The sequence below is a fragment of the Phlebotomus papatasi genome, chromosome 3 (genome assembly GCF_024763615.1).
Source record: "Phlebotomus papatasi isolate M1 chromosome 3, Ppap_2.1, whole genome shotgun sequence".
Lineage (NCBI taxonomy): Eukaryota > Metazoa > Arthropoda > Insecta > Diptera > Psychodidae > Phlebotomus > Phlebotomus papatasi.
In genome coordinates, this window is record NC_077224.1 from 10438204 (window position 1) to 10460143 (window position 21940).

Genomic DNA, 21940 nt, shown 5'->3' on the forward strand with positions numbered 1-21940 from the left:
TGTTAAAAATGAAAAAAAGTGAAAAAAGTGTAAAATATTGCTAATTTTGTCCCGGCCTTCCTTAACTTGTTTAAAATAATATTAAGATATCTCTATTTAAAGTTTTTGCAAAATACAATTTTGAATGTGAAATATCTCGAAAATTCTTATACCGATTTTGAGTTATGGTACAGCTTTTCGAACCTAACTCAGAAACAATTTAATCCAAAATCCCGAAAACCAAAATCCCGAATTCTTAAAAGTGTCATAGCTGCTCCCACGATTGCACCCGCGCTTGCTGAAGGCAACGGGAAATCTTCTGTGTCTTGGGAAATTATTCTACACATTTTCCCCCATATAATTTCATCCCTTTCAGGATTTTGAACATTCGGGTTTTTCGCTTTCGGGATTACTCTCTTAAACCGATATTAAATCGATTTATCATAAAAACTGTGATTTCGAAAAGTTGGAATAATCCATTTAATTGGGCTAATCATTTTCGGAATCAGCGGGATAATTGAAATATCTACATTGTGAATATAAGATTGATCAGAGAACATTGACAAGACCGCTGTAGTTCACAGTAGTTATAATTTTGAATGTATTATAACTAAATAATGGAAATATTGACACTGATTCCAAATTGAATATTATGATCTTTTATTAAAAAAAAATGAATTCATATAATTTTTTTTTTAAATAAAAATTAAAAGAATTTCCATATGCATGGGATAATTGAAATATTTTCTTTCTAAATCTGAGATCGATCTAAGGAGATTGACCAGTAGGGGAATTCTGTAACGATATGACAATGTCATATGACAAATTTTTGTGGTAAATTCGGGCGCAGAATAACATTATTACCCAGTGAGCAACGAATGGCCATTACAAGTGAAGATCTCAGTAACTTATTTGATTATGATTTTCGATTAATTTTTCCGAATTTACCACATTAAAATTTTTAAATTTGCCATATGACATTGTCATACTGTTACAGAATACCCCTACAGACCATATCATAATAGCTGTGATTATTAATAAATTACAACTAAAGTACGGAATATGGAAATATTATTTATGACTCAAAATAGAATGTTAATTAATTTCTTGTTACAAAAAGTATAAACCAAGTACCATTGGTCACCCAGGTCATCAGTAATTGTCTTTTGAGAACGATTTTAATACACAGTAGACTCTCGCTCAATCGGTTCTCTTTCAATCGGGCGCAAAATGTTGTTAACAATTTTCACATTTTATTTTAAAGCAAATTTGTTCAAATTCGCTGTAGTTCCTCTTGTTTTATCATGATTCTTTATATTTGAGTGCTTTTTGTGGAATTTACAATGATTTTGATGCCCAAATCTCTCGATAATTTGGATGACATTTTGCCCTATATGCCCGATGAGAGATTTTAGATTTTCGCGCCATTTGGTGGAGGTCGCATGAACTTCCAATGCTCGGAAAAGTTATGGGACATGAACAGCTATTACTTTACCAAGCATTGAAATCTTTCATTGAAAGTTTAAACATTTGAACACCTTTTCAATCTTTTTAACAGTGGTGAACATCTTTGGATTGAGATGGAGTCTTCACGATCGAAAGTCACCCAGTCTTCGATGTCTTCGGTTAATGGAAAGAGTGGTGGAGCAACAGTGTACATCTCCCCCTCTCCATCATTGCTCCTCCAGCGAACGCAACGCGTCTACTCAAGTGCACTGACCGCATCGACAGCAGCGACATCGCTACCTGGGGAACATCATCAGTTGCCGAAGAAGAGCCACGTTGTAAAGATTCAAATCCCGCGCATCGAGCATCAATCGGCCCCGAGAGTCGATGGTGCTCAGACGTCCACAAAAACCTCAACGAGAGTATCAATTGTGCCAATTGTCGTAGATCGTGTGCCCAATAAATTGCCCAAGGAATCCCATACACCCTTTCAGCAGCACGTGGAACAGCCAAAAATTGCTGAGATGGTGCAGAAGCACGAGAGCCCAGATTTGGATGTTGTGAGCAACTCCTCATACCTGTACTACATCCCTAATACCATGAGGAGCAGTGGTCAGTGCTCACCCGATACCCTGGACAGTGGCACGTGTAGCGATATGGAGGCTACACCACCACCCTTGCCCAAGAAAATGTCCAAGATCCCTGCACCAGCAGGCAGCAGTGGATCTGTGTCGCCGGTCCAGCAGCAAGGTACCAGCACACCATCCGGAAGTCCTCAACCACCCGTGAATGGTGGTACGCGTCACGTGCGAAATGGCAGTGTCACGGACAGTGAAGAAAGTGAATCGAGTTTAAGTTGTGATTCCCTGAATTGTGCCGAAGTGTTAGGTGACAAGAGTGAATCGGGTAAAATGCTCCTGCCCGACTCGCTCCTCAAGGATATCCGGAAGCGTTCGGCAGAGCAGGATAGTGTAAAGATGGTGGATTTCACGATAGATACAATGCAGCGCGATGATCTTGAGGATGAAAAGGACCTCGATCCCATCTACGACACCGACAGATTCTACAAATTCTACATCAATGAATATGTCCAGGATCCCGTGACACAGGGCGAACCCAAAATTGTGGATACAGATGAAAGTTTTGCCGGCTACAGAGACATCCACAGTGGTACATCGACTATTCGCAGTTCCAAAGGCACAATACGAGGTGTTAAAAATCGCGTGAGGAATGGCATTGTCACTTTCCAACAAATGCAGTCGAATCTGAAGGTAAGTGGACACCAATTTACTCTGACCTCCATGGAATTTTTTCCTGGGCATGATAGTCAAACCGTTTGGTCTTCCTGCACAAACTCTGCTGCCCACCACAAAGTATAACTGTTTCAAATGACTCGGGGCACGACATATCCGGATCTCGATATAAGATTCTTATAGAGAGTTGCCCAAGAAGTCTTTCTTAAACTTGTTCAAACCGTTATCCCGTCCGTCTTCTCAGTAAATCTACGGCAAATTTGGCGCGTGGATTTCCACTTTATAATTGCACAGCTACAATTCATCTACATCTCTTCAGTGACTATTTCTAGCTAAAAAAAATTGAGAGAATTCTTAACACTCAGCACAATTGAAGTCATCAGGGAGGGGAAAAAACTTTGCAAAGAGCTTGATCTCAATTCAGTGATATACTTTATAAATTTTTCTTGTCGATTGTTAAGAATTGTTGGTCTTGTTGCAGGTTCATATTCGATTTGAATCATACACTGAGAGAAATCCGAAAAAGTTGAAGTAACATTCCGGAAATGTTAATTTTACCCTGCAGTATTAATCCGAAATCGGTGTAAATATTACCCTTTTTAGGTGTATTAGGGGTTAAAGGTACACTTTTTCATGTTAATTTTACCCTTAATATGGTGTAAAATTAACATTAAAAAATGTTGATATATTTTTACACCTAAAAAGTGTTAAAGTTACGAGGAAAAAATGTTAATCGTATCCTCTTTTTTTTCTCAGTGTATATTATGCATAAAACCAGGGCCCATCAAGCGTAATAAAAAGCGAAGCTATTTTTCACTATTCCTTGTAAAAATTTTGCAGATATTGCACCGCGCCTTAAACAAATTTGCTAGTAGTCCTGGGTATGAATTCTGAGATGGTGAGTTTTTCACGTGAAAAATTCACGACTCTGAGATTACCTTTAGTAAGCATTTTGTCAAACTTTTGTAAAAACTTTCATGTGAATTCTTAGATGCTGTTAGTGTTTTCCGTGCCACTTTTTGTGAAAACTTCACTAAACGTTTACAGGAAACGATCTATAAACCGTGAGTTTCTCACGTGAAAAACTCACGCATCTCAGAATTCATACCCTGGTATTATTTCGGCGAGCATAATGAAATATGTATTTTTAGATAGCTTTTAATGCACGATTTCGAAATATATCAGACTGATAAGTCAATTCTCTTTAGAAAAAAACTTGTCAATAGTCTTCAGTGCCTCTATGCAAACACGTATGGAAAAATGAAACGTCGAGAGGCCCCTGCATAAAACAATAATTAATTTTTTTTAGTACATGTCTGTACTAACTTTCTTTGTTTAGAACAGGCCTTACTTTCCAGAACGTTCTTCTGAGCGTTGTTTTTTTTACTCGTTTTAATCTTAAAAATAGGGAAAAGTAATATACTAGAACATCAGCCGTTTTTGTTTTGTCTTTCCAGATGGATTTTCTCAGATTTTTGTACTAATTTATGGCAAAAAACAAACGAGCAGTAAAAAATTAAAAATTAGCAGTAAAATATCTAATTATGGTCAGTAAGAAACCAAAATCTTTACAAAAATGAGCCTAATTTATATATTTAGCATCTAAAATTGTTGCAGATAGAATGAAAAGCCCTTTATTTTCCCTTTGCCAAAATTTGGACGATAACTGTTTCAAATTTTTTTGTTACTGCTGAATTTTAACTTTTTACTGCTCATTTATTCAATGCCCTAATTTTTTGCACAAAAAGTTTTTAAGAGTTTTTTTTTTGGATAAACACTCCTAAAACTTACTTTAGCTAAAAGGATATCCTGATTTAAATAACCAAGGTTCTATATTTGCTCTTTGATTCTCTGATTACTGTCTAAATATCTGTTCTAAATTAACTTGTGCTAAAATTTAATAATACCATAGATGCAGGTGACTTTGCACCTGTGATCTTCGTATGATTTTCTTTAATTCTAGCTCTTAAGATTAATTATAGAACATCTTCAAGTGCATTTATGGTCTTTAGACCATCTTTAAAGGTTTGAATTAAAGAAAAGCTTATGAAAAACAGGGGTACTAAGTCATCCTCGGGGGACAAAGTCATTCGATCTGCGGTACTTGCTTATGCGAAAAAATAAAAACAAAATTAAATATAAATCGAGAATTTAAACATAGTTTGCTCAATATTTTGAAGTTTTTGTTTGAAGTTCTGTATTAAAATCAATAAAAAGACTGTGTTTCGTTTTATTCAATTGAGGAAATCAATGCCACATTAAAAATTTACCCAGGTATAGGCAAGATAAACGTTTCTCAATCTTCAAAATCAAGTAAAATTTCTCATTATGTCAACTAAATGAATAATTAGTACAAGTACTAAGAGCGTAGTACTTTTCTTCAAATTTAATACATTTATTTTTCACATATCGTTCTGACAAGTTTTGGTTTATTTATTTTTTATCAGTATCCAGTATGAAATGTTCTCTTTCATTTTTTTTATTTAATTAGTACATGGTATGCCTTATATGCCTTGCTTGTATGTGTTCAAAAATTGTGTAGTGAGTATCACTAAAAGACAGTAATTAATTAGAAAAAATAACAATAAAATGTTGAACAGCTTAGTTTAAAGACTAAGGTAAAATGAAATAAAAGATTAGTACAAAAATGTTCTAAAAACAATGAAAAATGTTTTAGTACAAGTCTGACGAATTTATAGATATTAATATTTATAATAAAAGGAAGGAAGGGAATGAAATGATAACTGCTGATGTCACTTATGTTTTAAAAATAAATATTCGTATTGTAAGAGTCCCATAGGGTAAAGTGATATAAGTTGGACATAGTGTTACAAGTTGGACATGGCTTTTTTCTTGATAAATGCAGTACAAAATTTGTTTTTAAGCACAAGGAACCAAATTATAAAACTAAAGCATTAAAAATATACAAATAAAATGAAGTACTAAATTTATCAAGAAAAAAAGTCCTGTCCAACTTGTACCATTGCATTGTCCAACTTGTACCACTTTACTCTAATTCAGATTTTATGCGATTTTATTATTTTGCTTGTTTAGGGCAGAAATTTTCCCTATATTTTGATGAAGCTTGTGGATTAGGTATCACTCGTCCAGATTTACGACGCTATAAGTATCTATCAATCACTATTTAACCCGTGAATCTGAATCATACCGATAAATAAATAAATGTAATTTTCCACAAAATGATATCGAGACATTTTATCCAGGGATTAGGTGCGCGATATCTGCATTAACTCATAATCTATTAATTATATGATATATCGTTCTCTTTTCAACTTCGAGCAATAAGATCCAGATCTCATACATATGCTGTGATCTAATCAAGATCACAATATAAGAAACTCTTTTACAATACATTTAGGTTTTTGGATCAAATTAGCAATTATAATTTCTCTGGCTTCACCATTGATTTTCTCCTTCTCCGGAGTATCACTCTCGATTTGTCACTCCATTGAAATTTTTCAATGGAAATCCTTCAGCAATATTTCATTCTCTGTACACGAATTTTCCCTGAGACAATTGTTTAATTTTTCCCTGGTGATGGTCGAGGGAATGGCCCAGTGCTCCCAGCCATTTGGTTGTGCTGTTTTTTTGCTCTAAACACAACCCAGAGGCCTCAAAAATATCCAAGTTTTCTGAATTCATGTGCACGTGAGTTTCTTATGCTAAAATTCAGTCAAGTGAAACATTTAACAATAAAATAAACAACAATAAATAGCTCTAGGGACTTAAGCAAAGATCTCCTATCCATACGAAGAAGTTGTAAAAATAAACAAACGTTTGTCTTTCACCTAAAATTGCAAAAAAAAAAAAACATGGAGTATAAACGGAAAATAAGGAAGTGTACCAAGTTTTTGCCATGGTATAAATGAAAGTAAATTTATACCGACAACGTCCAATACTTCCGAAATAGCACAAACTACTTATTGAAAAATTATACCAAATGGACTAAAGTGAGTCTTAGCATGTTCGATATAAAAATGAACACTCACTCTTTTCCTAATTACAAATTTCTTAATAAAACTAAATAATAAATAAAAAGCATATCAAGAGGCAATGAAATGAAAAAGCGTTCTAGCCGAATAAATCTGCATGCTTTGAGGGCACGTGGCTGGGTGAAAATTCACGGCCCGTGCAGAGATAATGCCCCAAAGCACCTTAACCAATTTCTTTCAATATAAACCATTCAGGGTTTGAACCTCCCACAACAGGTTTTGGGCTTTAACGCTTGATGATTGATTTTCTTTTCGCATTTAAAAATTCACGTATTATTTACTTTACATTAGGAGATAATTTTTTTTTTCATCATAAAAATATTTTTTCCCTCATTTCATCGAATAAAAGTTTCATAGATTCATACACTGAGAGAAATCCGAAAAACTTAAAATAGCATTCCAGAAATGTTAGTTTTATACTGCAGTATTGATCTGAAATCGGTGTAAATATTATGCTTTTCGGGTGTATTAGGGGTTAAAGTTACCCTTCTTCATGTTATTTTTACCATTAAAAAGGTGTAAAATTAACATTAAAAAATGTTGATATATTTTTACACATAAAAAGTGTGAAAGTTATGAGGAAAAAAGTTAATCACACCTCCGTTTTTTTCTCAGTGTAGAGTTCAGTTCCCTCAATTGACTTCCTACTAAAGGGTAGATGATACGAAATCCTAAGTCCGGGCCAGTCGGGATTTTCAATGACCGGTTAGAGGTTTGTAGAGTTTCCTCAACTTAGATCACTCTCGCATTAACCTAAGAAGCGGATGATCACAAATCCCATTAAGTAGAATTCTCTCAGATTAACTGGCAAGTGAGGAACTCCACCTTCATGTAATTGCTTTAGTATATATGTTGCTCGCAAGAATCATAGCATTAACCCTTTAAGGACAATTGGAACACTGGTGTCCCATAAAGAAAATAATTTTTCCTGACTACCTAAAGTTATATCTTTCCTTATGTTTGTACGTAATTGCAAAGCATAAGGTTAAACGAATCTAGGATATTTTTTGCCAGTCTCCAGTTATTTGCTATATACTAAATTTTTAACTTAAAAATGGTCAGTGTTTAAATTCTCATATTGAAAAATGATTTTGATTATTTTTTATACTTCCAATTTTTGTTAAGCAAAACCTTTGTGGGAATGAAAACTACATTACTCATACGTAATATTTTTCATTAGACTGAAAATTATTATTCATTGTTATTGTCAGAAAAATTACTTAAAGTTTCGGGCTATTTTTGTCCCTATCGCACGTAGAGGCAAAAAATGCACCGAATCAGACTCTGCACTGAGTGAGAGAAATCCGAAAAAGTTAAAATAACATTCCGGAAATGTTAATTTTACCCTGCAGTATTGATCCAAAATCCGTGTAAATATTACCCTTTTTAGGCGTATTGGAGGTTAAAGTTATCCTTTACATGCTAATTTTACCCTTAAAAAGGTGTAAAATTAACATTAAAAAATGTTGATATATTTTTACACCTAAAAAGTGTTAAAGTTATAAGGAAAAAAAGTTAATCGCATCCCCGTTTTTTTTCTCAGTGTGGTGAACTTTCCAAAATTAGATGTAAAACGTTTCACAAATTTTGTTTATCGGTTTAATTTTTATTGTTGATTTTCGGTCCGTAAAAAGTGTCTCGTCGTTAAAGGGTTAAACTAAAAAATCATCCAGCTGCAATTCTTGACAATCCCAGTTTCTATTTATTTATTATTCGTTTCGAGATATTTTAATTAATAACATTCTCGTGTTGGCAGAATCTGATTGTAGATCACCCAATAGAGGAATTCTGTAACGATATGACAATGTCATATGCAATATCATGCATGTAATGAATTCGGGTGCAGGACAATATAAAAGCTCAGTGAACAAATGGCTATTGCAAGGAACTTTATAAAGCTCTTATTTATCACACGTTATATCACAGTTTTCACAGATAGGTAGAGACAATTTACATAAGGAACTCTGTGTCGAAAATAACGTGTTTTATTTTTTTTTACAGAAATTCTTTTAAATTCGAGATAAACAAAGCTGAAAGATTTGATTTACACCCATACTTATTGATTTCACAAGCTTATAAAAGAACCACAACGTTTTTGTAATAATTTTTGATATTAAATATAACCAAGCGAATTTTGATATTTTTATTTCAAATCATTTATTGTAAAGTTTTATAATTAAGAATTTCAATTGGGAGATACGAATTAGTTTTCAAAGACGGATTTGAAGATATTAAATTAATTGAATTACAGTAGATCCTCGCTATAGGCCATATTTGGTTCCAGATTTGACACTTGGGTCGCACTATAGTCCATGTCATTTTTTAAAATTATCAACAACTTTTAGTATTGAAATTGCTCGACGGCTTCCACTTTCTTTTCGATTGTGGTACTTGCCCTCGCTCTCTTCATTATGGATCACAATTATCACAACTACTCAATAAAGTTTGCCAAAAATATTAAAATAATTATGACAACATTGCATGTCGCGTACTAAAAAGACATAACCTAACTTAAAATCAGTGTTTTGAAATCAACGGTCAATAAATTGTGGACTATAGAGCGATGGCCTATAGCGGGGTTCTACTGTATGCCTTACTGTGTAGGCTGATCGTATACACAGCTGTCATATGTCAAAAAGTGACAGTTGTCATACTTCAGCCGTATGGAATTCTTCATGGCGATGCTGTATTTTACTTTCTCAATTGATATTTACTAATGTTATTAATAATCAACATAGATAATAAATTCAAATTTTGACAGATGTAAAATATCAAAAAAATATCAAGTGTAACTGAATTCAGTTTGTACCATATTTTTGCATTATTAAAGGGAAAATTAGTTAATTTTAATTTTTCAATTTTAAATGATAGCTCTTCAGCTCAAGGCTGTCAAAGTTCAGGTATAGTTTCTATTATTTTCTTTCAATCCAAAAAATATCAGAAACTTTGCGTGAAATTAATAAAAAAAGATTAAGAATTAATGTCTTCCTCGGTGTTCGTTTTGCTTCTGGCACAAGATGATAAAAATTTCACCATTAAGATTTTCCGTTTTAACTTGTTGCGTTCTTCTAAGCAAAGACGGAAAAAAACAGAAAGACCTCATAAGAACTGTAATTTTATATTTTTTCAGGGTTTTTCGTATACTCTATTAAATATGAGACAAAATGATGACACATTCCACCTTATTTTTTTTATTTATTGCCATGTTTCTTGGGTGGATCAAACAGCGTAAAAATTGAACTTTCAAGATAGTCATGTAAGAAATCCATTGCAAAAAGATGTCTTTTTGTACTTCTATTGGGTTCTCACAATGTTAATAAAAAAAATTATAGATAGAAGATATAGCACAATAAAATCACCAACTGTGCAAGCAATATTCTGGAATATTCGCGGTTCTTCATCGCGCAATAACAACCTTATGAGAGAATGTATTAATTTAAATTCCGTTAGAATTTTTAATTTTACAACCTCCATTCCCGGAGACATTCTTGCAGGGTTGATAGACTCACACATTGAGAATTTATAGTAAAATATCATTGGATATTAATAAAAATGATTAAGTTGAGATTGTCAGTGGATTTCGGTCATGATGCCTTTTTATTTCTTCTCAACGGTTGACCAATCATGTGACGGCTGTGACGGTGTTATGAGCATAAAACATTACCTTTGTAGTAAGTGAAGGTTCATGATTTCGTGACCGAAATTCTTGTCTAATACTAGATAATTACTCTATAGTATTTTACATCAATTCTCATCAATCAATAAATGGACAGGTCTATAATGTTGAAACTCTCCCTCACAGACATTTTTGGTGTGCAATTAGTAATTTTAAGTACATGCGGAAGAAAAAAAAACGCCTCACACATATTCCGCCCATTAATTCCACACAAAAATTCTGTATTTAAATATTATAGAAAATTATATAGTTTTGCAAATTGAAATTATTGCTGTGTCATTGTACATATGATTTGCACTTTCTCTCAGATTCGCATCAATAATGAAACATCCTCTGGAGAAAGATAATTTGATTAGGAATTCTATTATTAAGTTCACTTTCATCACACTTCATTGATTAACTCAATATCAAATAAATATCTCCAGCCTTATTAGCGTTTCTTTTTTTTTTACAACAAATTAACTTAAGATTAGAATTCGATCTTTCTTGTTAAAAAATTAAATTTATCTCCCCATTTTCTCTCTTAGCTCTCGAAATTCAAGAATAAAATAAAAAAGAGTATTTTAGTGAATCTCATTAATTGAAGATAAAAGTAACAGTTCCAGTTTTAATTCAAATGCATCGCTCGAGTGAAGATAAAATGCAAATGCCAGAAAATTTCAAATTTATACAGAAAACGGATATTTTTTTGTTGGTATACAAAAAAAAAATTTACTGAATTCCAGTTAAGGTTTTCGTGAATTTATCAATTTTAAAAGCAACAACAGAAGTTTAAGAGCAAGACTCATTAATCTAATTTAAAAGTCTCAAGAAGATATTCACTGAAAACTCTTAGAACTGTAAAATTGGATTGAAAATTTAATGATACCCATTTAAAGTTCAAAATAAGAAATATTAGATGCCCATATTAAACCATATTATCGTTCTAACATGTTTTTCTGGATACATGAAATATGTATTGCCGAATTGAAACATGAAAATACAGGATTCCTGTTTAATATAGAATATTATTTAAAAAAAAACTAAACAACGGTTTGCAGTGCTAATTTATTAAACAATAAACAAGTTTATTTATCTCAATTTTATAGATAAATCATATTAAAAGCCTTAATTTTTGGAAGGAGGATGCTTCTTACAATGGGTCAAGTGGTAGACCACTCGTTCTATGGTGCAAGTGTCCCGGGTTCCAATCCTCTTTAGGTCACCAGGAATTTTTTTGGCGTTAAAGGTGTTCGAATTGCATCCAATAAGCTTCACTGAAATTGATTCCACGGGCATGGGACTGATCAGGGGCATGACGTTTCCTATGTGTCCCATATGTTTCTAACGTGCCGAAAAAACTTTTGAGTTTGTTAGCTGTTTTCTGTCGTTGTAGAATGAATTAGCAAAAACTACGAAGACAGAATAAAAGACAACTTAATAGTGAATAGGCAACCGAAAACCCTAAATTGGCAAGTTACATAGTTTTGGAGATATCTCGTGAAATATGTACGAAAACAGGAGAACATTTACACTGAAACCGGTCGCATTTTTCAGAGCTAATGTCACCTCCCTGGGACTGATACCCTCATCCCATATAAGAAAAAAATGGGTGTTCTGAACTCCCCTTTTTGAATAGTTTAACTACATGACCGATTTCTTGAATTTGGATATTTGGAAAGGTTTTGACATTTCCAACTGAATCAGTAATGAATCGATCGGTAAAGTATTTGTAAATGATCTACTCGGTTCAAATATTTTTATTTATAGATCGTATATAAATGTATTTTTTCGATTTAGAAGCTAAACGCTTAGGAATATCGACTCCCGATCTCTGTGGCGTACCAAGAGATTTTGGCGCCCGGGGCGAATATCTTAGCGATCGCCCCTTGCCCCTTAAGCATGAAATATCTACTAAAATTTTACAACTTATCATTTACCTATGTATTTAATGTTCGTCTATTGACAGAATATCTGCACAGGACATACTTTTAAACTATTCCTGATGCCAAAAATGGACAGCTCAATTTTCAATGATTTTCGCTTTTTTCTTTTTAATATTTTGCAAAATGTGAAAAAACTCGTTTTTTTTTAAGTTTATCTCGAAATCTATCTCACCGATTTCATATATTTTATATCAGAGACGCTGGTCTAGAAGGGAGGCATTACGTCTCGAATATTTTGGGTTGGCTTTAGCAGAGCATTTATTGTTAATAGGCGGGAAATTTGTGAGCTAAACTTAGTCGAAATGTTAGTGTAAATATTATGTTAAGTATACTATGCACTCGAGGAATTCTTCGCGGATCTTTGATACAACCACGGACTTTCGCGAAATTATTCGCGGACTGTATTTTTTGTTTATAGAATTTTCCTTATTTCCCAGAGGAATTATGCACATCGTAAAACCGTTTTCAGACTAACTAAACTAAGCTAAACCACTTTTGGAAGGTTTCAAAATCCTGAATAACAACCAATTTAATTTGTTCCTTTGATTCAAATAGATTACTTGCCCTTAAAAATCCATTTCTAAGTCAAAATTTTCCGAAAACTTTCGATTAATAAGAAATTTGAGAAGTTAAGCCTTGTGGTTAGCCTTAGGTCTGAAGCCCGTATAAGCACAATGGGTGCTCCAAACAGATGTAAAATTCTAGGCCTCCATCTCTTATGGTTTCCGACAAAATTGCCTATAACATTCATTGTAAAACAGTGTGCAACAAAGTTTTCTCGTGTTCTTTCAATGGACTGGTATTTTCGTTTTTTTTTTTGGTGTTTCTTGAGAATATCTGTCAGAGTCCATCTAGCAGAGTTTCTGAATTAGCTTAAGATGAAAATCTTTCAAGAATGGGTCGCCTACATATTTTAACGCCTTGAGTATTCACCATCTAATCTAATTTTTTAGCGCCCCTAATTTTTTTGGGCGCTCTAAATTTAAATGTCTGAATTTTTAAATATCCCTAATTTTTTGCGTCATGTTTTTTTCTTTCTAATTTCTTGGGGCCTAGGAGCTCTAATTTTCTAAGTGCTCATTTTTAAAGCTTCTTCATTTATTCTTTATTCTTTTAGGTCCTTAAATTTTTTTGGTTGCCATACGGCGCCCTTATTTTTACAGCATCCGGGGCGATTGCCTCCTTCGTCTCCGCCACGGTACGCCTATAACCGATCTTCTGCAACCCCTCCCTTTTAAGCTTATATTTTTTAGGACAGTCCTCCTTTTCGAGATCATCTCCTATCCTACTCTCCGAAATCAATTTTTAAAGTTTTTTTTCCTAAACGACTACAAAGATTTTGTATGCTTTTGAGTATATTTTAATGGTAGCCTTGTCCGTTTATTCATACCTATAACCAGAAAAAAACCCATTTTTAATTTTAGAAGGTTAAATTTTAAACGACTCTGAAGGACTTTATTTCTCAATAAATTAAAGTTGCTTCAATTTTAAAAGACAAATCATTTAAAAATTCGCACTTCCTTATCAATTTAGAATTTTGGAATGTTCTTCTTTTATGATGTAGTTTAAATGGAAAGTAAACTTTTATGGATTCAAAAGGTTTAAAAAGATAATTAACAAAGACCTCACTTTGGTGAGTTCGAGCATTCTGCAAAGCAGGGACGCTTTGTTTACTTTAAAAATAAAGAAATATAATATTCAAAGGCTGCCGACATTCGTAGACTGACCACTGACCACCTTCTCGAAAGTATTTCAACATTTTTTGAATTAAATTTTTTAGAACAATTTTAAAAATAGAGTTTTCATAAATCAAAAATTATCACAATAAGACACTGTGGTAATTTAATCATCGATTTTTAATAAATTGTCGCTTGAATTAACCTAAAGTATTTTAAATACGACAAACGATTAATCTTCTTGAGAGATAATTTGTATATACCTGCCAACATTAATTTATCTTCTTAATGAAAGATTAATGATAATAAATACTCTGAGTTAACATCAAGATCTATTAAGAGATTAATTTTATAAAATTTTTTCCCCTTTTGGATTAAATTGATTTAGAACGCTTTTAATTGAAATAATTGCTATATTGTTTATATTTGCTATCGTTTTCATTTAATCAGTATCGTTTTTCACAGTACATTTGGAAGTAAATACAGCAGATCCACTTTTATTTTGAATTAGCACAAATTACACTATAACTTTCTCATTTTTGCTAAAAAAGCGATAAATAATTAACATTAGCATTGCAAAATGCCTGAGATATATGCAAATATTATCCACAATCCGTAGAATTATGCTTTCGTTATCAGCAAGACAACTTTAAGTATTAATTTTCTCTTTAAAAGAAAGATAAAGTCTTCTCAATTACAATAACTTTTTCTGAAGATGAAAAAAATAAACCTATTTTGTAATTATCACAACCGGAAACCATTCATTTCGACAATTTTTTTTGGGGTCGTGACTGAGGAAAAATAAATCAAAACTTCTGATGGATATTTGATTGAAAAAATCATAAACTATTCCATAAAGAAATGTCTCCCAAAGTGATTTATTTGCACAAAAATTTTATCTAAAAGATATTTTTTGACAAATGGCAAAATCCGAAATTAATGTCTATTGGTGGAAAAGAATGGTTTTTTGATGGAATGTTGTTTGCGCGCTTTTTTTTTTAATCATTCATGTTTCTTCTAATTTAATCGCATTCTTGTCATAAATCCCATTGAATCACTAACGAACATGTTAAACTAATAAATTGACGCCGGCTCTATCTTCTGATAAGATAAAACTTAATTTTCTTTTTTGTTTCTCTTTCAAATAGGCGGGAAAATATTTGAGGATCAATGTCACTAATTAACATTATTTTTTATTTCACACTCCATGAACTTATTTGAATTCCATCTTTTTCTTTTGTTAAAATCATTATCAGTGAGAAAAATTCAGTGCTGTTTCAAGAGTAAAATAAAATTCAATTGAAGACGATCGTCATTATCATTTTGCACTTTCTGTTGATGATTACGCTCGAGGATGGGAGAGTAAACAAATTTTCATGGCAATTTTAATTAAGGCCTCCAACTCTTGCATTTCAAGTATAAATCATTAAGACAAGCAGAATTATTAGACAATTATCATTATAGCCTTCTTCCTCATTTTTGTCTTTTGAATAGAAGTTTGCATTTGAAGCAGAAAAAAAACTACAAATTTTATTAATAATTTCTTTTTCACTGTTGCTACACTATTAAAACATTTCGCGAAAATATTTTCTTCCAATGCATTGTCTCTTGCATGCAACTTTTAAGTAAATATTTGAATAATGTGATGGTTTTGTTTGGAGAGAGAAATTAAAAATAACTCTATGCAATTTACAAAGAGTTTTTAAAATTTATCAGACGGTTCTTTTTGTTAGGACTTTGCAAAACTGTAGTTTTTATTTCTTTAATGTTTCTTAAAAAATAATATTAGATCTTTTTATTAAGCCACGCCCAAGAATAATATTAGGCCCCGCCCATTGGAAGAGTTTCAGATTTGGATTTGAAGCTTCACTGGGAGCTTCTCGTGCACGTATTCTTTTTACGGGTTTAAAATTTAGCAATGAAAGCAATGTGACTTTAAAATGATTTTTAGTTATTTTTCAAAGATGACTTTACAATAATTGATATGATCACTTAAAAAAACAAGCCTCTTTATTTGTGAAGGTTTCTTCTATTAAAGTGAGTTTTCGATTTCAAATTTAAAATATAATTTCCGGATTGAAAACAAAGTTCATAAAAGTTATGAGTGAGAAAAATTTAGTAAATAAGATTCCCTATAAAATACAAAAGAGAGTATTTAAAAGTCTGTTTGGTATTTTGAGATATTTCCATTTAAAGTTTCTAAAACAGAAATTTTGGATGTTTTCTGATATACAAGATTACAGTGCCCTGGTGCCCTGGTAGTTGGTATTAAAAAATTACGAGAATAAGAGAATAATATAAGAGTACAGTGCCTTGGTGTCGGTATTAAAGACTTAATTTATTCCAGGGGCATGACATTTCCTATGTTTCCCATATGTTTCTAGCGAGCCGAAAAACTTTTGAGTTTATTAGCTGTTTTCTGTTATTATAGAATGAATTAGCAAAAAATACTAATAGGGGAAAGTGCTCTCCCTTCTAACGTTCTTGCCTTCGAATAATGTGAATTTCTTTTGTTTTGCGTAAGAGATTTACACTAAATTATCACGAAATATTTAACAATTAATGATAAGGCAACTAATATTTAATACAAATGTCTAAATATCTTAGGAAAACTGAAAGAAAATTCACATTATTCGAAGGCATGAACGTTCGAAGGGAGAGTACTTTCCCCTATATCTCAATATCTCAGCTTTAAAATTAATTTATAAAGATTTTCTAATTTATTAAACAATAAACAAGTTTATTTATCCCAATTTTATAGATAAATCATATTAAAAGCCTTAATTTTTGGAAGGAGGATGCTTCTTACAATGGGTCAAGTGGTAGAGCACTCATTCTATGATGCAAGTGTCCCGGGTTCCGATCCTCTTTAGGTCACCAGGAATTTTTCTGGCGTTAAAGGTGTTCGAATTTCATTCAGTGAGCTTCACTGCACTTAATTCCACGGGCATGGGACTGACCAGGGGCAGGACGTTTCCTATGTTTCCCATATGTTTCTAGCGTGCCGAAAAAACTTTTGAGTGTGTTAGCTGTTTTCTGTCGTTGTAGAATGAATTAGTAAAAACCACAAATACAGAATAAAAGCCAATTTAATATAGAATAGGCAACCGAAAACCAAAAATTGGCAACCTATGTAGTTTTGGAGATATCTCTTGAAATGTGTACGAAAACAGGGAAAAAATTACATTAAAACCGGTCGCATTTTTCATAACTAATGTTACCTCTCTGATTTATTCTATAAAACTGTGGGATACTTAAATACCTTTAAATTTTTAGTTATCGTGAATTAATCGGTTGAGTAGAATTAAATAAACACCACACGCGTACCAAAGTACCAACAAAACCTGGAAAAAATTGTTTTGACTGACAAAAGGACAAAAGGAGAAATATACCAAAAATATAAACATTTTTTTAATATAAAATGTACATGATCGACAAAAATAGGATTAGACCTTAGATATAAAAGCGTTGAAACCATTTTTTACATTAATGCATTTGTTTTTGATATTGTTTATAAAGTCTGAATCGATTTTTCGAGTTTCGACTTTTTTGTGAGGTTAAAAACATTGCTCAAAACTTCATTCTTTTATTTAATATCTAGTAGGGAAAAGGCTCATAATTTTGTCCAGTTTCCTTTTTTTAACCACTTTGAGGATAAAATTGGACACTAAAAATAAATTGATTAAAAAGATGGATTTTTATTCCAATTATTTGATGAATAATGAATTCGATCTAAATATTTGTTCTTTTTGGAAGATTTTAACACTAAATACGATAAATTTTGAATATGATTTGAGTTAAAATTGCTTTGTTTAAAATTCAGTGTGAGCAATTGCTTACGAGAAATATGACAGAACTTCATGTTTACTTCAGTCTTATTTAGCTATGATGAAGTACTAACAATGTTTCTTCGCTTTTTTTGAGTGATATTATTGAATATTCATTGAATATTGTGTTGATTCACGTTTCTGGTGATTTGTACATTTGTGATTTGTACATGTGAGATTTGCCATGTGAATTAGATTTTTCGTGCGAAAAATGGGAAAATTTTTAAGACATTTATCAGTGAGGTGATACTCCTGATACTCCTTATTTTGGACAGGTGTTTTTCTCACGAAATTTTGTGAAGTTTTAGCTTTTGTGATGACTAGGTTAGACAAATGCCTGGAGAAACAAAGGAGCATCATCTCTACGAAAGATATGTAGCGAGAAAAGCCTTGAAAGGCTCCCGGAAAAGCCAGGGAATGAGCGAATCCGCACGTACTTGGAGTACCGAAGTCAACTCAATTTAATGAATGATATGGAAAGTTTCCGGGCTTCTTGTGACATTCTACGGTTCCCTTATATGAACAGGAAGAGGACTTAGTATGAGTGGTTCATGAAATGAAGAATAATGGGCATCCTGTTGAGGCGGATTAGCTGTCCAAATTTACAGCCAAGTTGTCCAAAATTTGAGTCAAATTCACCTCTACATATCAATTCATTTTCAAACGTATTAAAACTAATTTTAGTGAAAATAAGACGATAAATAGCTTGCCAAGTTTCTAAACAACCCTTCTGAAAAGAGGGTAACAAAAAAAGTAAATTAGTATTGAAAATATCGCACTTCAAACTTGAAACATCGATGCTTATAAGCAGACTGGTCAAAATTATGAGCCCTTACTCTATATGACATTGTCACATTGTTATAGAATTCCTCTTCTGGTAAGCTAATAAAATAACCGAAAATGGTTAGTAAAAACTTTAAATGGTTAATATAATTTTTTAATTTTACCATCGGCAATAGTAATTTTACAACTTACGAGTTTTCATTTTTAAACTGACCGTTCTTACCAAAATACTGACTAATTTGCAGCGGCTAAAAATATTTAATAATGTTATGGTATTAAATCAATTGCAAGAAATTACTTTAGATCCAATCCGAAAATGTCAGTATTCTTAAAACTGACATTATAGAAGTTTTTTTAAATTCCACAGTGCTCTAAAAGTGAATCCCAAACTGTTGTGCTATCAATCCCAAAAAGGCCGAAATGTTATTTTCTTTTTAAATATTCTCTTGGTATTAAGTAATCAAAGCTGGTATTGGAGTCTAGATTTAACTGTGAGAAGAACTACAATTTCCACAATGAATTTCTTTTTAAAACAACTGCTAGAATATTGCTAGAAAATTTTAGACCTGAGTATTAATATCTTTACTTTTTTCGATACGAAAACACAAGAGAACAAGATGAAGAGTGTTCAATTAATGCCTACATGGTTTTCATAAGAAAAAAAGGAAAGATCGCGAGACAGACAGGAAAACATCTTTGTGCGCAGCCCATAAAATACTCCCAATAAAATTTAAATATGAAGATTATTGTAGCATTGACCAACTTTCAGTGGTATTATTATATGTTATTTCTTTGCAAAACACTTTTACATTTTGTACATATTTCGCAATAATGCAAAGTGTTTGATTTTTTTTTGTTGTTATTGGGCCTATTATATATTGAGTTATTGAAATATCAAGTGCTGATATTCATCCATCTTATTAGAATGGATGGCAAAGAAGAAGAGATATACGGATATTTTGGACTGATTTCTTCACACAGGTGATTGACATTGGCTCATATAGAAACTGGTTTTGTGAAGTAGGTGTCTTAAGATAAGTCTGTGAAATAACATGAGAAAAGTCAACAATCTTTTCACAGCCACGGAGATGAAATGCGTTTCTCAATGCCTTTCAGCTTGTGTCTCATACAAGAGGAAAATAGTGGCAGCGGAATGGAGCAAAATCTGAATGCAATTAAATCATTAATAAAGAAGTAGGGAGAACTACTTGAACTCTTGTAACTTACCTATGCATTTATTTCTTTCTTTCTGTTTTTTTTTTCTTCAAGATATTGCGCCACGTGAATTATGATATGTTTTTTTCCTCATTTCGTATAAGGTTGCCTTTTACACAAAGATCTAATTATGGTAAAACCCTGATCTATTTTAACAACGTCTTTGTCGACTGGACCATTAATTGCAAGGTGTCTCCGCGAAGTAGCAAAATACCCCTGTCAATCGTGATAAATCGCTAAATAATTGATAGACTAGTCAAATTTAATCGTGCCAAATGGATAGTGCGCAGCAAAAATTTCTCTAATTCACTTTTAATTTTACCGAGAGAGTTTTAAAGTCCATAAGAAACTAATCAACTTGATCAAAAAGAAAATTTTTCTTTAGCATAATTTAATCCCATCAAAATACAACAATTTTGCTTATTTTTTTTTGTTTGGATTTTCGCATAAGAATAATTTATACAATAAAATGTACAAATTGGTAGTTTAATACACTGAATGTTTACAATTTTCACAAAAAGAAAATAGCCCAAGGGGCATTTCAATGACACAAAAATAATATTCTGTATTTCGAAATTTTTTGTTAAGCATTTGCAATATTTGCAAAACATTAGTGGTATTCGTGGTATTCGCAAAATTTGCGTAATATTCATTGAGAAAAGAATTTAAAGTATCCAGATTAACTGTCTTTAAAACCAATTCTGATGCAATGCAATACCAATCCCACTGCGAGGATATTCTGTAAATAATGAATACCAAGGAGTTTAGGTGTATTTTTATTTAAATATTCTGAACTCAATACCAAAATGCAATTAAAAATGCATTTTAATGTTTTGTGTTCATTGAATTCGGAGATAAAGTTTCAGTACCATAATTATACAAAATATTTTCGAAAACAAAATTTTAATTTAAGAAATATTGGGACTGAAATTGGTAAAATTATGGGATTGACGTAAAAGAAGATTTGTTGCATATAAAAAAATATTGGGAGTGATTTCATTGCATTTTAAAATTTCTTTTTTAAAGGAAATAGTGGGATTCATCTAATCCCAATCTCGCTATGGTTTTTATAAATTCATTTTCTAAGAACAACAAAGACTCTACTTTTTCAATTCAATTTATTGGAAAACAATAGGACAATCTGTCCTCTACAATTAGTATAAATTCATATTTATAGTAAGTTTTAAAGTTAAAAAAAGGAAAGTAAGACTCATGTAAGGGCCCGAGGACTTCTTTTTTAGATTTATTTGAGGGCATTAGGACATTGATTTTAAAGCAATAATTACGTCAATGGTTCTGAATGAATCATTCTGGTTGGTATTGATTCTAGAACGTAGTGGTACTGACTTTTTAGAATTCTGACATAAAATGTAGAATATTAGAGGATTGATTTTAATTGATTTTAGTTTTGATTTTACGAAATTCTGGTATTGATTCTAGAGAATATTAATATTGATTAGATCCCACTATGGTATTCATTCTAAGTATTCTGATATTGATTTTATCTAGTTGTGGTATTGATTGTATACCATTATGATATTGCTTCCATCCCATTGGCATTGTGGTATTCATTCTATCCCACTGAGATTGTGGTATACATTCTATCCCACTAACATTGTGGTATTCATTCCATTACATTTATGTGATTATTGTGGGATTGTGGAGTTATTTCTATAACATTAGTATTCAGGTAATCATTCTATCCCACTGACATTGTGAGGGCAAGGAAGGAACCTCCACGTGTATTTAGGGCTTTTTTGGAACTGAATCAGTGCTCCTGGACAATCCCCAGAGACTGACTGATCCTTCCACCACGAGGCTTAAATTGAGTGTCGAAAAAGAAGTCGGCAACCCCGCTTGCCATTGACGTGGTCCGTTATTAGACAAGATATGTATAAATTTTATGCCTCGACACGATTAATAATAACAACTGACATTGTGGTATTCATTCTAGCCCATTGGCATTGTAATATTGAGTGTATTTCATTTTTGTTGAATATTTTGTATCCCATTGGGACCAGGGGCATGACGTTTCCTATGTTTCCCATATGTTTCTAGCGTGCCGAAAAAACTTTTGAGTTTATTAGCTATTTTCTGTCATTGTAGAATGAATTAGGAAATAACACAAATACAAAATCAAAGCCAAT

At 32.2% G+C, this 21940-nt stretch overlaps 1 protein-coding gene across 3 annotated transcripts in view; it reads left to right on the forward strand.

Moving 5' to 3' along the window:
- The window catches only part of LOC129806670 (glutaredoxin domain-containing cysteine-rich protein CG31559-like), a 71534-nt gene that overhangs the window by 23453 nt on the left and 26141 nt on the right, over positions 1-21940 (forward strand). For all 3 annotated transcript variants that reach the window (XM_055855435.1, XM_055855436.1, XM_055855434.1), the window contains one exon: positions 1538-2696. In XM_055855435.1, coding sequence (XP_055711410.1) covers positions 1560-2696 — 1137 coding nt within the window. In that variant the 5' untranslated portion in view covers positions 1538-1559. The remainder of the gene's footprint in view (positions 1-1537; positions 2697-21940) is intronic.